The sequence below is a fragment of the Pan paniscus genome, chromosome 12 (assembly GCF_029289425.2).
Source record: "Pan paniscus chromosome 12, NHGRI_mPanPan1-v2.0_pri, whole genome shotgun sequence".
Classification (NCBI taxonomy): Eukaryota; Metazoa; Chordata; class Mammalia; order Primates; family Hominidae; genus Pan; species Pan paniscus.
The window spans coordinates 115,858,382-115,880,137 of NC_073261.2; the positions used below are offsets into that span (position 1 = coordinate 115,858,382).

The 21,756-nt window shown below is 41.9% G+C and overlaps 1 protein-coding gene across 7 annotated transcripts in view; it reads left to right on the top strand.

The window, feature by feature from the left end:
* The window catches only part of NOL10 (nucleolar protein 10), a 116,691-nt gene that overhangs the window by 31,457 nt on the left and 63,478 nt on the right, over positions 1-21,756 (top strand). For 5 of the 7 annotated variants that reach the window (XM_034952604.3, XM_003826963.7, XM_063595052.1 and 2 more), the window contains 3 exons: positions 525-674; positions 3,874-3,940; positions 14,045-14,097. In XM_034952604.3, the coding sequence (XP_034808495.1) occupies positions 525-674; positions 3,874-3,940; positions 14,045-14,097 (270 nt within the window). The remainder of the gene's footprint in view (positions 1-524; positions 675-3,873; positions 3,941-14,044; positions 14,098-21,756) is intronic. The other 2 variants (XM_055108244.2, XM_055108245.2) reach the window with 1 other exon arrangement.

Consider the following 21,756-nt stretch of genomic DNA (forward strand, 5'->3'; position numbering starts at 1 on the left):
TCTTTGTCATCATGGGCTAGAGGGCATCTGTCACCTGGGACTTAATCCTAGGGGAGCTTTCCCAGGCTTCCTTGCCTCTAGTGACGGGTCCGAAGAGATTCTCCCTTCTCCCAAGAAGTCATAGCCTTGCCACCACCATCTGTCTTGATCTACTAGGACTGTTCCTGATTATGTCTTTCATTTTTGTTTATATCTGTTGCTATGACACTGCCTGGTACATAGGCCCTCAGTATATATTTGTTGAACAAATTAAATTCTTATGGGCTTTCATTTTTTGTTCTTTCTTAGTATGTTCAGTAGCTCTTACAAATTAATCTTGGGGTTGAATTCATAAAATGTATACTCTAAGGATTATTTAAGAGATCTTTCTGGAAAGAATCTCAAATCTCAGCACCTTGAGTAAGGGTGTTCATTGTGTTCATAACAAAGTGATGAAGCAAATGGCTGCCATTATTCTCACTTACAAATATTTCCTTTGAAGATAAAATGTCTAGTTTGTTTAAACAGAAATAATTTTTTTTCAGGTTTTATTATATGACCTTCGATCTGATAAGCCATTGCTAGTTAAAGATCACCAGTATGGGCTGCCCATTAAGTCCGTTCATTTCCAGGATTCATTAGATCTGATTTTGTCTGCTGACTCTCGAATTGTCAAGATGTGGAATAAGAACTCCGTATGTATTTTTGGTTGAAATTACTTGCTTCTTTATTTGCAGGTGTTCCGAATGATCCTTTCCTCTCCGTTTCCTTTTTTATGTGGGTTATTGGGAAAGAGATACTGAATATACATTTGGGAACTTAGCGGGAGGTCAGTTACTTTTGGATAGATAATATCCATATTTAGATAAGATACTCATGATTGCTTTCCTTCTGTTAAGAAGTTTTCCCGATTATCTAGAATTGGCATGCATTTTAGATGTTAAGTTAGGTAGAGAGAAAATAGTGGTTTACAAAAGTTGATCTATGACCCGAGAAACCCCCTAGATATTGAGATTCCCTCACAGGTGTAGGAAAAGTCTTAAGAGCTACTAATTATCCTTCCATGCATGTTGGTATTATTACATATCTCAAATTCATACATTTCCTATTTGATTTTTTTTTTTTTGAGAGAGAGTTTTGCTCTGTCGCCCAGGCTGGAGTGCAGTGCCATGATCTCAGCTCACTATAACCTCCGCCTCCCAGTTTCAAGCAATTCTCGTGCCTTAGCCTCAGAGTAGCTGTGATTACAGGTGCATGTCACCATGCCCAGCTAATTTTTGTATTTTTAGTAGCAACGGGGTTTCATCATGTTGGCCAGTCTGGTCTTGAACTCCTGGCCTCAAATGATCCGCCTGCCTCGACCTCCTGAAGTGCTGGGATTACAGGCGTGAGCCACCTCACCTGGCCTTAAAAGCTATATTTCTTAAGAATATTTTGATGGTCCTTCTCCTCAGCTCTAAATGTCATTTGAAATGTAACAAAATCCTATATTGCTGGTTTTAATCTGTCTTCTGCTTTTCATTTTTCATTTTAAAACCTAAGTATTTTGAGAGAATAGTAAAAAGTTGATCAAATAAATGGGAAAAATGCATTCAGTATAGCTATGTTTTTAAGAGTTCTTCACATTTAATTCATTAGAAACTTAGCATTTTTAGTTTAAAAACAGATCACTTTAAAAAAAATTCCTATTTGTGATGAAGTTGGGTGGACGGTCCACCAGCCTGAGCAGTTCGTGCCTAAGCGCAAGTGCCCGTCTATTCCGTGGGGGCTGCCTGTGCTCAGGCACACATGCTACAGACAGCCCCTCACAGTTCAGCTGCCTGTTGAGTCTCTGGCTTTCTGGGCTGTTACTTTGGTTTTTTAAATTTCATTTTGTTAATTCCTGAAGTATGGGTCTTACTTGGCTTCTTTTCCTTTTTTCTCTGGATCTGTCCTGGAGACCAGAGGTGTGTTCTACATCCCTCAGGCCCTCACCTAATTCATAGGTTCTGGTGACTTTGTTTATGTTACAGAGAAGAACATAAAGAAAAGACAGGCTTTCAGTCTTTCTAAATTCTTGGAAGAATTGCCCTGATGATTGCCCAGGAAGTGTCTATGCTGTCTGCTTTGTTGCCTTTGAGTTTGAAGGATTTTGAGGGCTTTTTTAAGGAAGATTCATGATCTTAGACCAGAACTTTCTCTGCTCTTTTTCTGGCAATTCAAACTAATTGATGTTAAAACAATATTTATTTTTAATACTACAAATGCATATGTTTTTATTCTTAAAAGTTCATAAAACACTGGTAAAGTAGAAGTTATTTATCCTTGACCTGGCTTTCATCCAACCAAAGGGAAAGACTGTTAGCAATCTGGATGTATCTTTCCAGACCCTTTAACTTCTGCATAGTTTCCATCGTGTGGATTATTATCACCTTCGAGACCTTTTTGTCATTGTTGTTCCGTGCCATTATAATTCCTTTCCCTTTGCTTCCTGGTTTCCCCTCTTTTCCTTCCTCTTTCAGTGGGAACTTGAGAAGAACAGGAGGTAGCTGTGTGAATTTCACTGTTAGTCTTGGGTTAGGACTTGGCCGTGTTCTTCATCGGACACAAACCATCTTGTCTGTGCTCTAACACTGCTCTTTTTCGCCGTGGGCACTCAGTCCATCCTAGTGTCAGACTTTGCATAATGAGTTACAAATGCAAGAGCTGGCAGAAATTTTCAACATCACTTCTTGAAATCATCACACTGTAATTGCTACAGTAAATTTTATTTTGGCATTTTTTTTGTTTCTTATGACTAAAGACTTCCTCTTGACTAACACCCACGTTACATGGTTTTGCCTGACTTGCTTACCTTGTTTATCTTTCTCATCACCTTTTTCCACACCCACCTTCTTAACATCTTTTTCTTTTACTTTCCTTCTCTTAATTTTTAAAAGATAAAACACTTTTCCCCAACAGTTAAAATAGAAATGGTTTAGCCCTAACTACATAGTAACTAACACTTAAGTATTTGTAGGATTTCATTTTGTATTTCATATCCATTGTCTCACTTGATCCTCCTCGAAACCTTGCGGTGCAGGCATGGCAGTGTTGTCCTCATTTTCCATGCTGGCCATCTCTCTCCTCTGATTGGTTTGTTTTCTTTTTTCTTTTCCTTTCCTTTCCTTTTTCTTTTCTTCCCTTCTTTCCCTTCTTTTCTTTCCTTTCTTTCTTCCTTCCTTCCTTTCTTTTCTTCCTTTCTTTCTTTTTTTTTTGGACAGAATCTCACTCTGTCGCCCCAGGCTGGATTGCAGTGGTGCTATCTTGGCTGACTACAACCTCCGCCTCCTGGGTTCAAGCAGTTTTGCCTCAGCCTCCCTAGTAGCTGGGATTACGGTTGCAGGCCACGACGCCCGGCTAATTTTTGTGTTTTTAGTAGAGTCGGAGTTTCACCATGTTGGTCAGGCTGGTCTTAAACTCCTGACCTCAAGTGATCTCCACGCCTCAGCCTCCCAAAGTGCTGGTATTACAGGTGTGAGCCACTGCTCCCAGCTGTCTTCCGATTTCTTTCAATACAAGTTAAGCTGGGTACACTTCACAGATTATGAGAGACTTTTTTTTAAAGTGATGCATAATTCAAACTTCATCTTTTCTTGCCATGTTGACATTATCTTTAAAATGTTGTAATTTTTCTTTTTTTTGGACAGGTCACTTCTCCTCCTTAGGCCTGTTTCTTCATCTATAAAATGGGATTTTTTGATAAATTGATAAGATAAATTCTCTAAGATTTTTAAGAATTTAAATTTTGTATTTGAAGTAGGCTATTTTATTTCTTTACATAGGAGTAGATGGTTGAGTTACAGCTTCAGTTTGACATTGCCAAAGTTGTTGTTCTTTAACTTTTAATACTTCGTTTTTGCTTGCTATTTTTAGGGAAAAATATTTACTTCCTTGGAGCCAGAGCACGACCTTAATGATGTTTGTCTCTACCCCAACTCAGGTATGCATTCTGTAGTGAACGTTCAGTGAGACAAATAAAAAGATGCATTCTGTAGTGAACGTTCAGTGAGACAAATAAAAAGGCTATACTTTTTTAGGTTTTAAACCCATTTTATTTCATAAGATAGAATTTGGCTTTGTCAGCACAATTCTTGGATATTTAACTTACTTAGAAGAATTAAGAGCAGGAAGTGGTGTGGATGATTCAGAAAATGGCACTCTTAATGACTCAGTGCTCAGCCCGCCCAGCTATTAGTGGAACGTGGTAACAGCATACAGGTAGGAGGCAGGTGAAGTGCTATTTTAGTGTGCTCTTTAGCTCTTTTATGTGATTAGTAATAGTGTGTGGAAATTGAGGGTAGAGATTTGGAGAAAGCTAGATTGCCTGATAATACACAGATGGCTCATGAAGCCATAGGTTTTGTAAATTCTAAGTTGTATGCTATTCAGCAATTTACATGTTAGGTTTCAAAATTTAACAGTGCATTCAAGGCAAATCTGTGAAGAATTTCAGAGTATGGGAGAAAAATGAGAATAGTTTCTACTCTGAGGGCAGAGGTACCCAGATCATCCTGATAGAGAGAAGTAAGGCAGAGCGTGAGAACTCCTATCACGTTTGTGCAAAGAGTACTTTGACAGCTTGCTGGAGAGAGAGAGCTTTTACCCTGTGACCACCGAGAGCAGAGCAGTGAGAAGATTTTGCTTTGCGTTGAGCTGGAGTGCCGAGTGAGATTTGGTTAGGTGGAGTTGGGGGGCTGAGGTAATTCTCATGGGAGAGCAGTCCAAGATGACCAAAAAGGATGGGCACAGAGGGCTCGGTTGGGGTGGGGAGGAGTGTCCTGTGCCTGAGCTGTGGTGGCTCTGGGAAGGCTGAAGTAGGAGGCAGAGAGTGGCGGGTGGTAGAGGGTTGGGCATGATGTGCTGAATGTCTTGGGCTCCGTGTGCTGTCAGAGAGGACTTGTTCCGACTGTGCTTTCAGAGGCAGGTCTACCCACTGTGCAAAGGGTAGATTGGTTTTGAACAAAAGTGCCTCGGAAGTAACTGATATTCTGAGCTGAGTTGGGGAGCACAGGTGAGAGAGCAAGTTTGGAAAGATTATGGCTTCTTTTTCTAACGTGTGAGGATTAGGAGGTGACAGGACAGTGGCAGTATCTGGCACTGTCTGGCTTCCCATCAAAATCATCTGCACAGCTTTAAAGGTGCAGCTCCCTTGACCTTATACGAGGTGTACTCACTCATAGTGTCTATGGAAAGGGCTTAGAAATGTGTGGTTTTCTTTTTTTTTGAGTTGGAGTCTCGCTCTGTCACCCAGGCTGGAGTGCAGTGGCACAATCTCTGCTCATTGCAACCTCTTCTCCTGGGTTCAAGCGATTCTCATGCCTCAGCCTCCTGAGTAGATGGGACTACAGGCACGCACCACCACGCCTGGCTGATTTTTGTATTTTTAGTAGAAACGGGGTTTCACCATGTTGGCCAGGCTGGTCTTAAACTCCTGACCTCAAGTGATCCGCCTGCCTCCACTTCCCAAAATGCTGAGATTACAGATGTGAGCCACCGCGCCTGGCCAGAAACGTGTATTTTTAACATACTTCCCAATGGATTCTTAGGCAGCAAGCCCTGAACTGATCCGCAGACTTGTGCTTGGGAGGCATGTCTGGCGTCCAGTAGAAAATGTGGTCTTGGGGTAAGCAGGTCTGTAGATAGAAAGTTTTGCGATTATCCCAGAAGTGGTGGGAATGAATGAGATTACTGATAGGGAAAGCTGGGAGTGAGATAAGAAGTGAGCAGGAGCTGGTTCATTTGGGAGAATGAGGGGGAGGAGCCAGCTGAGAAACTGGATGGGAATGGACAGAACGACAGTGCCAGGCCCCACGGTTTTTGAAGTATGGAAGAGATTCAGTGGGCACTGCTTAGCAACTACTAAGGATTACAGAAGTTGGGGCAGGAAGGAAAGAACTAAGATTGATTGCATGCTGCTGTTATCAATCTGGATGATGGATGCTGTAATATAAACTTATTTAATCTTTTATAACTGTGTAGTCAGTGGTCCATGGCTTTTTTTTTTCTTTTTTCTTTCTTTCTGTTTTTTTCTTACCTCTTAAGGGGTCAGAAAAATTGGGTAATTCATTCAGGGTTGGTCACCCAGCTGGTGTGTGGCAGAGCCTCAGTTAGAACCCAGCCTTCCTGTTTCTGGTGCCCATGCTGTTTTTTCTTTTTTCTTTTTTTTTTTGAGACAGAGTCTCCCTCTGTCCCCCAGGCTGGAGTGCAGTGGCGCAATCTCAGCTCACTTCAACCTCCCCCTCCCGGATTCAAGCGATTCTCCTGCCTCAGCCTCCTGAGTAGCTGGGATTACAGGTGCCTGCCACCACGCCCGGCTAATATTTGTATTTTTAGTAGAGACAGGGTTTCACCATGTTGGTCAGGCTGGTCTTGAACTCCTGACCTCGTGATCTGCCCGCCTCAGCCTCCCTAAGTGCTGGGATTACAGGCGTGAGCCACCGCGCCCAGCTGCCCATGCTGTTTCTAATTGCACACTGCTCTCCCAAGAAAGATGAGAAACCCTGGACTTTATAATTTGCATTTCATCTGTGATAGTTGAGAGAATTTTATTATAATCATGGGAGTAAAGTGAAATTCTGGTGAGTTCAGGAATAGATTGCAGCTGAGGATGCTGGGTCCTAGTTAGGGTATTGAAATGACCTACATCAGGGTCTGGGCTAAGTAGGTAAGTGAGTAAATCAGGTGGAGCTGAGGTTGGGGCAAGGGTGATGAGCAGGGATAGTGCGACTGGGGGAGTGACAGTTTGAAGGGCACAGAGAGTGGGGAGAGAAAGAGTCTCACCTTGGGCTGTACAGTTTGGTAGCCACTAGCCACTCGTGGGCATTGACATGTACTGTGAGTATAAAATATACATTGGATTTAAAAGACATTCTACGAAAAAAGGATGTAAAATAGATCATTAATAATTTTCTATTAATTACATGTTGAAATGAAAATATTTTAGACATGTTGGATTAGTAAAATATATTAAAATTAATTTTACCATTTTTAAAAATGTGGCTACTAAAAATTTTAAAATCACATATGTGGTTCACATGCTCTTTCCATTGGACAGTGCTGGTCTAAACTGGGAGAGCTTCGACCCTTGAGGATGCTGGTAAGGTTTAGTAGTGCTTGTGCCTGGCCCAGTGTAGCGGGGATTGTTGAGCCTGGTAGGCTGCCTCAGTTTTTCCATTGTAACCAAGAATATAGAAGCCCAAAGAGATACCTGCTGAAATGAGTGCCAATCTGTTGGCCCCCGCAGGCTGTGTGCCTAAACAGCTTCTCCAGGAGGCAGGGCTGGAGGGTGGACTCTTGTGGGCAACTTGATTTCTCAGGTCAGTTTTTGTGCATCTCTTCCCCCACCTTTAATGGCTGTAAAGATCTATTAACCCACAAAGGGTGTGACTACTTGGCAAAGAAGCCTCTTTCTGAGAAATACTCAGGCTCAGACTGTTGAGGAACCCATTCTTGAAATGCCACCACTGATGACAGTGGTTGGAATCACAAGGACAAGGAGAAGAGGGAGGCTGATGTTAGCAGTGCATGTTGTTACCCAGGTAACTGCTGAGGAAGAGACTTAAAATGGATTGAGAGGGTGCTGATAATTCAACTAAGCATCTCTGGAATGCTGATTTTGTTTTTTCGCCTGGTCTTTATTTATTTATTTTTTCAGAGACGGGTTCACTTTGTCGCCTAAGTTAGAGTGTAGTGGCACAATTATAGCTCACTGCAGCCTTGAACCCCTGGGCTCGAGCGATCCTGCCTAGGCCTCCTGAGTAGCTGAGGCTACAGATACGCACCATCAAGCCGGCTCTCCCCTGGCCTCATGATAAAAATTTAAATGATTTGTCATTTAAAATGGCATAAAAATTGTAAAAATAAGCATGCTTTTAAATGAAATTTAAAAGTGTTTCTCTCTGGGAAAAACGCCCAGAACACTTATTTAATGAAGATTGTTGTGGCCTAGCTCGGTGGCTCACGCCTGTAATCCCATCATGCCTATAATCCTGAGGCAGGAGGATCACTTGAGGCCAGGAGTTCAAGACCAGCCTTGTCAACACAGCAAGACCCTGTCTCTACTAAAAATAAAAAAAATTAGCAGGAAGCAGTGGCACACGCCTGTAGTCCCAGATACTCTTGAGGGCTGAAGCAGGAGGATCGCTTGAGCCCAGGAGTTTGAGTTTATAGTGAGCTGTGATCTTGAAACTAACTGTACTCTTGCCTGGGTGACAAAGCAAGACCTAAAAAAAAAAATTATCTTGCTAACATTTTAATTGTAGAAGCATTTATAGCACAGTGATTTTAATAGTTACTTATTAAAGTAATATTTATGAAGAAATGTTTGACAATTTGGTCAGAAAACATTCTTAATGAGTAGCATTTTAAAAAGTCTATTTGGCAAACTGACCTATAGGCCAAATCCAGTCCACCACTTGGTAATTTGCAGCCTTTGAGTTAAAATGGGTTTTACATTTTTAAATGGTTGGGAAAAAAAATCTAAGAAGAGTAATATTTTATGACATGGAAATTCAAATTTTTGTGACTGAAATTCAGATTTCAGTGTCTTTCAGCATAAAGTTTTATGTGCACAGCCACCCTTGTTCGTTTATACATTGTCCATGTGGCTTTTGCAGCACTGTGGCAGAGGTGAGTAGTTTAACAGTGACCAGGTGGGCTGCAAAGCCTGAAGTGTGTACTGCCTGGCCCTTTACAGGGACAGTTTGCTGACCCCTGGTCCATATTACTAATATAAACAAAAATGGTCACTTTATCCACACTATTTAATTATGAAGAATTTCAGGCCAGGCGCAGTGTCTCATGCCTGTAGTCCTAGTACTTTGGGAGGCCGAGGCATGCAGATCACTTGAGGTCAGGAGTTCGAGACTAGCCTGGCCAACATGGTGAAACCCTGTCTCTACCAAAAATACAAACTTAGCTGAGCGTGGTGGCAGGTGCCTGTAATCCCAGCTACTCAGGAGGCTGAGGCGGGAGAATTGCTTGAAACCAGGAGGCGGAGGTTGCAATGAGCCGAGATCATGCCACTGCTCTCCAGCCTGGGCGACAGAGCAAGACTCTGTCTAAAAAAAAAAAAAAAAAAAAAAAATTCAAACATACAGAAAAGTTGAAAAACTGGTAGAATGAACATCTTTGTATTCTCTCCTCAATGTTTGTTATTGTTGTCTTCACCATAATTGATTTATTTATCTCTGTGCTTCTGTGGTTGTTGTGGTTTCTTTGTGGAATCACTCGAAAGCCAGCTGCAGACATGGTGGCACTCACCTGCACCGAGGGTGGCATTGATCTCCTGAAAATCATTGAAATTATTAGGTCCCTTATTGTGCCTAATAAAAATGGCAGCCCTTTTCTAATATTATCTTACATCCTGTCCATTTTCAGGTTTTCCTAATTGCTCCCCATATGCCCTTTTTTAGTTAGGTGTGGTTTTTTTGTTTGTTTTTTTGTGGTTCTTTGAACCAGGATATAATTGAGGTTGTGTGTTACATTTCGCTGTTGTATATCTTTAGTTTCTTTCAATCCAGTATAGTCCCCCACATCTTTTTCTTTTCTTCTCCATGACGTTGACTTTTCAAAGATCAGGCCAGTGGTCTCAGAATATCCTTCATCCTCGATTTATGTCATTTTTTTTTTCTCATGATGTTGTTTAACTTGATCCTCTACCGTGTATTTTTTCTAAAACATAAGTTAAGTCTAAAGACTTAATTAAGTTTAGATTAAATTTGGGGCAAGAGTAATGTGCAGGCTGCTGGGGTCTCCAGGTCATTGCAGTATTGGAGAGGGGTAAGGTTGATCCCATTGTTAAGTGATGTCGTCATCACAAAGTACAGTTTCTTGCAAACCAGCAACTTTAAGCATGATGTTTTGGACAAAGGAATGACTGTTACTATCTAATAACTCGTAAGAGGTTAATCAAGAATAGAAAAGCTAGCCAAATAATTTATTTCATAAGAGAGCAGGCAGAACAAGACCCGTAGGCGCCCCTTCTTTGTGGCTTGGATCTGAGTGTGGCGGATGATTGCGCTCCGCTTTTCCTTGCTTTCCCACACCTTTTCCTCCCGTTCAACTCTTTGTGTCTGGTGCTTAATCATTGTGGGCTTAATCATAGTTTAGAAAAGCTGAAACTGTCTTTCTTTTTTCTTTTCACTTACTCATTTTGGAGTAATTGAAGCATAATCATGATTATGGTTTTGTAATATTTTTCTTATACCAAGCCTGCTCAGTATATTGGGAAATGGTTCTGCCTTCCTGCCTTGTTCAGGGCCCTGCTCCTATGGCTCATCGGCCACCTGCACAGTGAGCAGCTGCTCCATGCCGGTCAGGGCACTTGAAGAGACAGCACGGCTCTATGACTTGGGTGTGCATCAGATTCATGACACGGGGAGCTTGTAAAGCTTACGTGTGTCTTGAGTCCCACTCCAGACCTGTGGAATCAGCATCGGTGGTTTCAGAACCATGGTAGAGAGAAAAGAACAGGGGCACTGGGCTCAAGAAAGACCCAATTCAGGCTTAATAGTGGTAGAAATTACCCAACCTCGGAATTCTCACCTGCCTTACAGGACTGTTGAAGACTACCTGTGCTGATAAGTGTGAAATAGCCTTTTATTCCGTCAGTGCCTTCTAAATACATGGAAAACTGTTGGAGCCATCTATAAATATCTTTGGTGCCTTGTATAGTAAACTTAAATGCCCCATACTTTCATCTGAGGTTCTAAATAGGGCAGGAGCGCCCCTGCCAGTCCTCTTTGGCACAGTTCTGTGTGCACAGCCTGTCTCCTCTGAGCTGTTCAAGGTGGTGACTGATGCCATATGTTTTTGCGCAGCACTTCCCAACATGTGTGGTGAAGGACCAGGATTTTGGTTTTTTGTTTTGTTTTGAATTTTCTAATCCACTGCACGTTGATACATCTGTAAAAGACAATACAAATGAATTACTAGGAAAATGATCACACATTTGGTTGTCACTGCAGTGTTGAATTGCAGGTTTCTAAATGCTTCTTTTCAATTTCTGCACTTATTTCCTGGCCTGGTAACAGTTTGCAGTCTGTCACTGGGGACACACTTTGAGCAGCTGTAGAGCACTGTGTTTGTGTTGTGAACTTCAGTGAGTCCTGTAGTCCCCAGAGCACATGCAGATGAGTACTGATTTGTGCATGTTTCTGGGGAGGGCACTATTTTGTCAATTTCTCTTTTATTGTATTATTACAGCGTACAGTGCACTGCATACTACACACTATAGTGTACTGGGTCATATTGGAAATGTGTTCTTTTGACTCCAGGTGTGATATCTTTTCCTTCCTTTAAAAATGTATAGTTTTATTGTGGATAAACTACATTAAAATAAATTTAAAGGAAAAAAGTCCTCAATGCCATAATCTCTTTACACGTACTATCACGTACTATTACTGTCTTCATGGGTGAAACCATATTAATTCTGTGTTCATATGTTTTAAGTTGTCCTCACACTGTACTTACGGTTATCTTTTGCTTTTCAGTTTGATGTTATATTAAACACATCTTTCACGTTGCCATGTGGTATTCATACTGACTTTTTAAAAATGGTTTCTTACTTGATCATGCAGGAGGTCTTTTAATTTTACCTTAGTTGATGAAGTGTCGGAGTCCCATGTTATGAGCCTTGGAATTGGTAGACTGTCAGTGGCTCTACTTACTAGCTATGTGGTGGCCCTGAGCAAGGGAGGTAACTTGCTGAGAATGTGACTTGCCTGGCGCGATGCTCATGCTCTTCTCTTCTCCTGCCTTGATCATCTTAATTTCTGCTGAACTAAGGCTTTCTTTCACAGGTTTATTTTTCTGTTTCTGCCTGTTAGAAGCTGCTCATACTCTTTGGGCTCTATGATGTTCTTTTTCTCATTCATAATTGCTTTCAGCCCTGACCCTCCTCACTTGAGTTTGGTAGTAGACCTGCTTGTATCATTAGCCGTATGTGGTTATGTGAGATCCTCCTCCATTTTTAGAAAACAGTCTAGCTGTGTCCAGTCTGAATTTTTTTGTGTAATTACATTAGAGCCCTTTCCGTGGTTTGTTTGGTAGGTGGTGTTGTATTTCATTGTGGAATGTTCATTGTTGAGTGTTCAGGGTTGAGCCAGTGGAGAAGGCTTAGGAGAGGTCTTTATTAGGAACCTTCCTTTTGGTTGTGAAGATGTGGCTTCTGTCTCCAGAACTGCTTTAATTATGTCCAAAGGCTCCTGGAGATCTTTCAGCAGTGTTGTTAGTGGAGACCTAGGAAGCACAATCAGTAGAGGCTGTTTCTGTCCATCATGACCTCGGTGAACATTGTTTGGAAGGCTAAGATGAAAGATTCTACAAGAGTTACAAGCTATGAAAAACAGCTCCGACTTTGTTTTGGTTTAATTTAGACATTATTCTTGCTTTTTTAGACTTCATTAGGTGCTTTTAGATGTTTTTACGGGGTGTGTGTGTGTGTGTGTGTGTGTGTGTGTGTGTATGTGTATGTGTGTCTGTGTGTTTTGTGTGCATATATTTTTGGTGACCTGTTGGTCCCAGTTCAGGGCTAGCTCACACTTCTGAGTTATTGGCAAGACGTGGTTTTGGTAAGATAGTATCGAGGCCGGATGCGGTGGCTCATGCCTGTAATCCCAGCATGTTGGGAGGCCAAGGCGGGCGGATCATGAGGTCAGGAGATTGAGACCGTCCTGGCTAACACGGTGAAACCCCCCTCTACTAAAAATACAAAAAATTAGCCAGGCGTAGTGGTGGCCGCCTGTAGTCCCAGCTACTCGGGAGGCTGAGGCAGGAGAATGACGTGAACTCAGGAGGTGGAGCTTGCAGTGAGCCAAGACTGCGCCACTGCACTCCAGCCTGGGCAACAGAGCAAGACTCTGTCTCAAAAAAAAAAAAAAAAAAAGATAGTATTGAGTTCCTGCTTGAGTGGTAATTGACTCTATTCACTCAGCATCTCATTTCTGTAATAGAGTCATATATCATCACTTTTACAAACTTTTGTGTTAATAAAAGGAAAGGCAGCAAAAAATATTTTTAAAAACAGAATCTAATCATTGCCCTTAACATTTGGTATATTCATTTATCATTATGTGATCTGATAATCTAAATGTCTTCCCTCTGTGGATTCCTCTTGTATCTTACAAATAGATTTTTAAAATGAATTCTTATTTAGCTGATCTGTAGAAGTCTTTATTTAAAAACAGACGCTCTTGAGTTTGACTTTAACTTTAACATTCTCTCACGACTGGGGCATCAGTCCCTCTGAGCTTTATTTTCTGATCAATAAAATAGGGCTGATGATACATCTTCTTTTAGAGGGTTGTTGTATGTTCACTAAGATAGTATATGTGAAAGTGCCTAGATGGTTATGAAGGACTGGTCAAAGGCTTGCTGGTTTCAGTTTTATTTAAAGTGCAGTGGTCTGGAGCAGGGGATCTGAGGAGTTTTGATGTTTGCATATTGCCATGTTGGAGCTGCTTCAGAACACTTGGGGAAGGAGTATGTTGCAAAAATGGCAGAGAAAAGGGAACAAAACCGAGATATTTGAATACTTTGATACTAAGTAGTTTAGTACCAAATAATAATGTATTTATAGGTTGCTCCTGGGGTTATAGAGAATCCTTTATTGAATGCCGGAAAGTTATCTCTTTCTTCAGTTTTGCTTTCTTATATGCTGATCCCAAGGAGACTCAGTTATTAACCACCCTGTTGGTTCAGTCTGTTATAATTCCCTGTGAGGGAGTGACTGTGCTGTAGTCAGGGCTGTTAGAGTCCCTCTAGGACTTTCTGGTGTAGATGATAACAAAATGTAGACATTGTGTTTTGCAGTCAGTTTTGTAAAAGTTAGGAATTTGCTTTGCAAAAGCAAAGCAAATTTGTTCTGGAAAATTCGAATTTGTTTTGTAAAAGTTAGGAATTTGCTGTGACATTTTGTGGGAAATACTATACTTTGGTTCACTGACTAACAGAAGTTCCTCAGGCATTTCAGAATGGAAAGCAAATAGAAAAGGGTACTTTCTTTTTCCTATGCGTTGACCTTTTTCATTGTATTTATTTTTAGGCATGCTTCTGACGGCCAATGAAACCCCCAAGATGGGCATCTATTACATTCCAGTAAGTAATACAAAGAGGAGTTTCAGTAAAAACAGGACAAGCAAAGATACTTTTTATTATTTATTTAATTTTTTGAGACGGAGTCTGGCGATCACTGATGCTGGGGTGCAGTGGTGCAGCCTCAGCCCACTGCAACCTCTGCCTCCTGGGTTCAAGTGATTCTCCTACCTCAGCCTCCTGTAGCTGGGATTACAGGTGTGCGCTACCACACCTGGCTAATTTTTGTATTTTTGGTAGAGACGGGGTTTTGCCATGTTGGCTGGGATGGTCTTGAACTCATGACCTCAAGTGATCCTCCTGCCTGGGCCTCCCAAAGTGCTGGGATTACAGGTGTAGCCACCACTCCCGGCCAAAGATACTTTTTAAATTGGATGTATTGAGGAACCTGGGTCTACATGTGGCTGTGTACATTAGACACAGTGGACTCACTTTTGGGTTGAATTTGCTTTCTGGAGCCAGTCAATTCATGCTCAAACATTCTTTTATGGGAACTGTTTAATATCATGTTAAAATAGACATTATAAATTAGTATTTATTCTTCTGATTTACATTTATTTTTTGTTTCCAAGTATTTCAGAATCTTAAACTTTCAGCTGTTAGTGATCCAGAGGTCTAATTCTGAAAAGTCTATTACTCTTCAAGTCATCTCACTATAGTTTGTTTCTTTTAAAAATAAGTTACATATATAAATTATCATAGATCATCCTGATCAGGGATGACATGTAGTTTGCCAAAAAAACCTTTTTTTTCCCTCCTTAAATAATTCTTCTCTTAAATAGCCAGAAGCTCCCCACCCTTCCCTTTAAGTTTATAGTAAAAAACAAAACAAGGAAATACGATTTCATAAGCAGAAAAACACATAGTATAAAGTTGGCATTAGATTACTTTATACTCAGCAGACATCTCCCTTACCTGAGATTTGAGAAGAGAGTAGAGTGAGGGGTACTGAAGATCAGAATCTGAGGGAGGTGAACTCTCTGTAACCACTATCATCTTCCAGGTATGAAAATTGTTCCTGTCTATGATAGTCCTTTTAAAATTGCTCAGTTATGTATTTTCACACACAAAAAAAGCATGCTGCTTGCTGTTGACTCTGTGGTTTCGGGATACTGACGTGTTGTTGAAAGCACTTAGAGATATTTCGTTTGGTTGGTAGTGAAATGAAGGCCGTTCAAACAGGAAGCATTTTGGTTTTCCTAAGTTACCATTTGTTCCTTTTCCCCTGGACTCTTGCAGATACTGCATTCATATTCCTGTCAACTTATCCATCTTTCCTTGTATTCACTTGTTAATAAATATTATGGACTACATCAACTGTGTGTTGGGAACGATGCTGTATGCTGGCAGTATTACAGCATCCAGGGTACTGCCCTTCACTTTGAGGAGTTACTGTTGGGAATCCAACAAGAAAGTAGGCAGTTGCCATTCAGTGTGAGGAGTGCTACCAGGGTACTGTGGTGGGAGCACGTAGGAGAGACCCTGTACCCACTGAGGGCCCAGGAGCTGATGAGAAGTGTGGTTGGCACTCAGGGAATACTTCCCAGAGGGAGAGACTTTGAAGGAGGGACCGAAGGATAGCTGCGTAGACTGGGTGAAGGGGTGGGGTGGAGTGAGGTGCCCAGTGGGAGAAGGGTTTTTTTTTCCTTTTCAGTCGACTTTCCCAGGTTGGACAGTAGATCGGATCTTGACAGTAGAGTCGGTGCAGAGCTGCGGGAGCAAGTACCTCCCATGGCTGAGCATTCGAGCTTGTGGGGGCAGGCAGAAAGCCAGGTTAGGAGGGGTCTTGTGAGCTGGCTGTGGGGATGTAGGGCAGGGAGTCCTGACAAGAGTTGTAAGCGGGGGGATAGGATCAGACCTGTGTTCTGAAAAGATTACTTTTGCTGCCACAGGGGAATGCATTAAACAGGCTCTAATCTGGACGCAAAAAGCACAGGCTGTGGCAGCCCACAGCAGAGATGATGGCACCTGCATTACCTGTGCCAGGCTCCCTTTCTAGTAGTTGTGGCTCTTTGGGGTTCTGGGATAATGTGAGAGAAGTCTAATCTGGTAGGCAGTACTTGCAGACGATTCATCCTTGAATTGCCCGGTGGCATGTCTCAGAGGTGTTCATTGATAGAGAGCTGTATAGATCACAAGAATGCTGCCCTCAGACCAGCGTTACGTAGTTTTCTCCCAGTTTGTGCCCCTTTGGGGAACATTGTCAGGAGAGGCAGAATAAATCAGCTTGCCCCTAACCTTTTCATCATGAGAAAGGTCTCTTTCATCTTCCTCTTAGAAGTGCTTATTGTATTTTGATCACTACAGCAACATGGACAGCAAGTGCCTGTCCATGCCTTGGATCTTAGATCCCTTCCGCATGTCAAAAGTAGATAGAATCAACTAGTGGGCAGGTGAAAAGCACTCTCAGTGTGGAGTGCTGCTTCAGGAGGTCTGCCTAGTAGAGGAGGAGATGTGGGCTGGAGAGCCGCGTTGTGGAGAGGTGGGGAGGGGCAGTCCTGAAGATGGTTGCAGTGAGGCCACCTTACAAGCCTGTGTGAGGATGGTGGCCATGGGGATAGAATTGAAAGGGTTGTTATGGTTGAGACTTGAAATTGATGAGTGTGGGAAGTAAGGAATAGGAAAGGACCAAGGATGACACCCCGGTTTTTGCTTGGGCAAATGTGCAGATAACTATGTCATTCTGAGTCCAGGAAGAGGCAGGAGAATATTAAACATTATTTTCCCTTTGGTATTTTCTGCATTTTATAAAATGATCTTTTAAAGAAAGCAAAACAGCTTTTTTGTTCATGCAAACAATGTATGCGTATTCCTATTTATTCTAAGTGGGTTACAAAGTATATGAAAATAAAAACCAGCTATTCCCTCTTGATAATACTATAACTACCATTAATATTTGGATGTATTGTTTTTTAGTTATATTTGTAATGTTATGTGTGTGAAGTTGTATTTTTTTTTTAAGCTTTAATTTTTTTTTTTGAGACGGAGTTTTTGTTGCCTAGGCTGGAGTGCAGTGGCACAATCTCGGCTCACTGCAGCCTCCACCTCCCAGATTCAAGCAATTCTTCTGCCTCAGCCTCCTGAGGAGCTGGAATTACAGGCATGTGCCACCACACCCAGCTAATTTTTTTTTTTTTTTTTTGTATTTTTGTATTTTTAGTAGAGATGGCGTTTCACCATGTTGGTCAGGCTGATCTCAAACTCCTGACCTCATGTGATCCACCTGCCTCGGCCTCCTGAAGTGCTGGGATTACAGGCATGAGCCACCGCACCTGGCCCTAATTTTTGTGTTTTTAGTAGAGATGGGGTTTCACCATATTGGCCAGACTGGTCTTGAACTCCTAGCCTCAAGTGATCCACCGCCTCAGCCTCCCAAAGTGCTGGGATTACAGGCATGAGCCCCAAAGTTGTATTTTATATACAAATTGGTTCCTGGTTTCTTCAGTTAACCTTGGACATATTAATTCTAAGGTACTGCAATTACCTAAAACATTTTTAGTTGCCTCTATTATATGTCATTGGCTGGTTTATGACATGTCTATTATCTTAGAACTGTAAGAGACCCATTGTTTACTTCTGATTCTCTGGATCAGTTTCTTAGGGTGGGCGTTTTTGTTCCAAGTAATGGTGACTTTAATTAGCATGAGTATGAGGGGCTGGTGATGAGAAGAAGTATGAAGTGTGAAGTGTGAGGGGCTGGATGATAGCCAGGTGATGAGAAATTGCCTTCTTGACAAATGTTAGCTTATCTTATAAGACCTTTTTAGTTTCAGCTTTCTACCTGAGATTTAACAGAAAGCTGTGAAAAAAACATCCAGAGAGCCCTCTACTAGGTGAGCTGCATATGGGGACAGTGTGAGCAGAAGTTGCTTTTGCTAAGCGAAGCATTATGCTGAAACTTGGACTTCAGTGTTCCTTTCTGACCTACCTTTCTGCCCTGCTCCCTCCCACAGTACTGAGTGATATTTTATAGCACCACTTGTCTTTACTTGGAAACTGCTCTTTGTAGTACTCCTTCAAAGCAAAGGGAGAGCCCAGGGGTCTGAAAGCCTGCCATTTTTCATAAGATTTTATCAAACTTACCAAGCTGACGTTTGGCAAGAAGGTTCATTTGAGGCCTATAGAACCAAAGAAATGTGTGTTTAATGTATGATCCATGCCAAGTTTAGGAGGCCTGGACTGTGATTTGTATTAACATCTTATAAATCAGGTTTGAAAACTTTTTCCATCCCTCTTTGGGGCATATTGAAGATGAAGGCAACTTAGTGTTCTTTTAGCTTGTTAATTTTTGCCTTTCTATCTGATATCATCTTTCTTGAGTAATTGAAATTTTTATAAACTAATGCAGTTTCTGATACACCACCTTCTGGCACTTAGATATCTCTGTAGCCAGCTTGTCCTTTGAGACCAAATGGGTTGTCTCCAGCCCCTGTCCCATTTTCTCAGTTCTTTCCTCATTTTTTTATTTTATTTTTTTTAAATTCTCTCAGAGACCAGGTTCTATTGTTTTGTTTGTTTGTTTTCTCCAGGGTCTAATTCATCTGCAGCTTCAGAGATTAATGCCAAGAATAATTTTTCAAGCTTGGTTTTTCCTCTGAAACATAATTTAATCTTAGGTTAGTTCTTTATAATTAACATCTTTGGCAACTATGTAGACTTCAGAGGGAATCCAAGTCCCCTATGGCACCCAACCCAAAACCCAGCCTTTCTGCTTAATGGTGTTTCTGTTGGAAATGCTCCTGAGTTCCGAGCCCCTAGCATATCAGGGCACTCCTGCAGCCACTCATTGCTTGGTGGTGGTGGTTGGGGTGCAAGTGATTGCTTGCTGCTTGGTAATGTGGATGTGTAAACTTGAGGAAAAATGTAGGAGGAAAACTATTTGTTTGGGAAGCTGTTTGATTTAGATGGAGTCTCGCTCTGTCACCCAGGCTGGAGTGCAATGGCAGGATCTCGGCTCACTGCAAGCTCCACCTCCCGGCTTCACGCCATTCTCCTGTCTCAGCCTCCCCAGGAGCTGGGACTACAGGCACACACTGCCACGCCCAGCTAATTTTTTGTATTTTTAGTAGAGACGGGATTTCACTGTGTTAGCCAGGATAGTCTTGATCTCCTGACCTTGTGATCCGCCTGCCTTGGCCTCCCAAAGTGCTGGGATTACAGGCGTGAGCCACCGCACCCGGCCCAAGCTGTTTGATTTAGAAGAATAAAAGTAATTCAGTTGGCCAGGCATGGTGGCTCACGCCTGTAATCCTAGCACTTTGGGAGGCTGAGATGGGCAGATCACTTAAGGGCAGGAGTTTGAGACCAGCCTAGCAAACATAGTGAAACCCCATCTCTACTGAAAGTACAAAAATTAACCAGGCATGGTGGTGCATGCCTATAGTCCCAACTACTCAGGAGGCTGAGGCAGGAGAATCGCTTGAACCTGGAAGGCAGAGGGTGCAGTGAGCCGAGACCACACCAGTGCACTCCAGCCTGGGCAACGGAGCAAGACTCTGTCCCAAAAAAAAAAAAAAAAGGCCAGGCGCGGTGGCTCAAACGCCTGTAATCCCAGCACTTTGGGAGGCCAAGGCGGGCGGATCACGAGTTCAGGAGTTCGAGACCAACCTAGCCAACATGGTGAAATCCCGTCTCTACTAAAGGACAAAAAATTAGCCGGGGGTCATTGTGGGCACCTGTAATCCCAGCTACTTGGGAGGCTGAGGCAGGAGAATTGCTTGAACCTGGGAAGCGGAGTTTGCAGTGAGCCAAAATCATGCCATTGCACTCCAGCCTGGGTGACAGGGTGAGACTCTATCTCGAAAAAAAAAAAAAAGGGAATTCAGCTATAAGGGTATGTGCTTTGTTTTTGTTTTTTTCTTTTTTTAATGTCACTATTTAAGATGTTATAAAGAATAAATACATTACTGCACCCAGCTTTCAAGAATGGCAGTTAGGTACTGTTATGTTATGTTATGTTATGTTATGTTATGTTATGTTATGTTATGTTATGTTATGTTATATTTTTGAATGAGACAGGGTCTCGCTCTGTCACCCTGTCTGGAGTGCAGTGACGTGATCATAACTCACTGCAACTTCATCCTTTGGGGCTCTAGCATCCTCCCGCCTCAGCTTTGTGAATAGGTAGGACTACAGGCATGTGCCACCAAGCCCAGCTAATTTTTATGCTGTTTTTTTGTAGAGAGAGGATCTCGCTGTGTTGCCAAGGCTGGTCTCAAACTCCTGGCCTCAAGCGATCCTCCCACATTGGCCTCCCAAAGTGTTGGGATTACAGGTGTGAGTCACTGCACCTGGCCAGTTATTTTATTTTCAAACATTTTCTTAAGAAACTCCTATATTATTTCTATTAAAATATTTTGACTATTTAAAATAAAACACTGATTAAATATTTTAACATTTACCATTTAATTTAAAATTTGGAAAGTACTCTTGGAGCCTGCAAATGAGGCAGTGTTAAAAACATGAAGAACCCTTCTAACTTGCACTAGTGCTTCTGTGTCTGTTCAGAATAGCACTGGAACTTATCCAGCAGTTCATAAACCCACAAAACTGTCTTTGCAAATAGAGGAGACTATGTGTTAAGAAGCATAAGACCTCAAAAATACATACAACACAACTTCACAGAGGCATGCAAACCAAAGGAAATGCACAATTAGAAGCCACATTTTTTGGAATGTAATAAAAGGTTGTTTAGTGAATGTTTCTAAGTCTCTCAGCTGAGTAGGTAGCACACTCCCCGCAGAGGTGAGGCCTTCTGACACCATCACGGGGTTCAACGCTGGTATCTCCTCAGGGCTTCAGTCACTGGGCTAGGGCAGACATCTGTGCTCCTGCACCTGTAAAGATGGCAAGGCAGTAGGTGCTGCAGAATTTTAGGGGTTGTCAGGGAGATGCTTTTGAAATCATTATAGCATTGGGAAGTCAGTTTTAGGGAAATGGCATGGACATTTTTCTAGTAAATATATGAATATTTGCAGTCTGGCAGATTTTTTTCTTGCTCAATGAAGAAATACAAATAGATATTATAGTCTTTTTCTTAGGTTTTTTTCTGTAAGGGTTTTTGGTTTTAGTGTGTTTTTTTTTTTTTTGAGACAGTGTCTTGCTCCGTGGCCCAGATTAGAGTGCAGTAGCACAATCAACCTCCATCTCCTGGGTCAAGCGATTCTCTTACGTCAGCCTCTCAAGTAGCTGGGATTACAGGTACGCACCACCACACCTGACTAATTTTTGTATTTTTAGTAGAGATGGGGTTTTGCTGTGTTGGCCAGGCTGGTCTTGAATTCCTGGCCTCAAGTGATCCACCCATCTGGGCCTCCCAAGGTGCTAGGATTACAAGCGTGAGCTACCACACCCAACCTCTAAGGGTTTTGTGACAAAAACAAATTTAGGTGCAAACAATTTTAACTTCTGTCTGTGGTGAATTGAATTTGTTAGTCTAGTTCTAAACTCCATGACTATGTCAATGACTGTTGTCTGTTAGAGAGGTACTTATGGATACTTTTTAATCATCGCTATGTGATCTTCTTCCTATATAGATGGCATCTTTTTTCAAGTTCAGTATTTGAAACATTACTGTTCTGGTGTGTTTTGGCGTAATTTTCCAAAGTCTTAAGAACACAGCCTTACTCCTCAGCTTCATTAAGAAGATACTTTTTTTTTTCT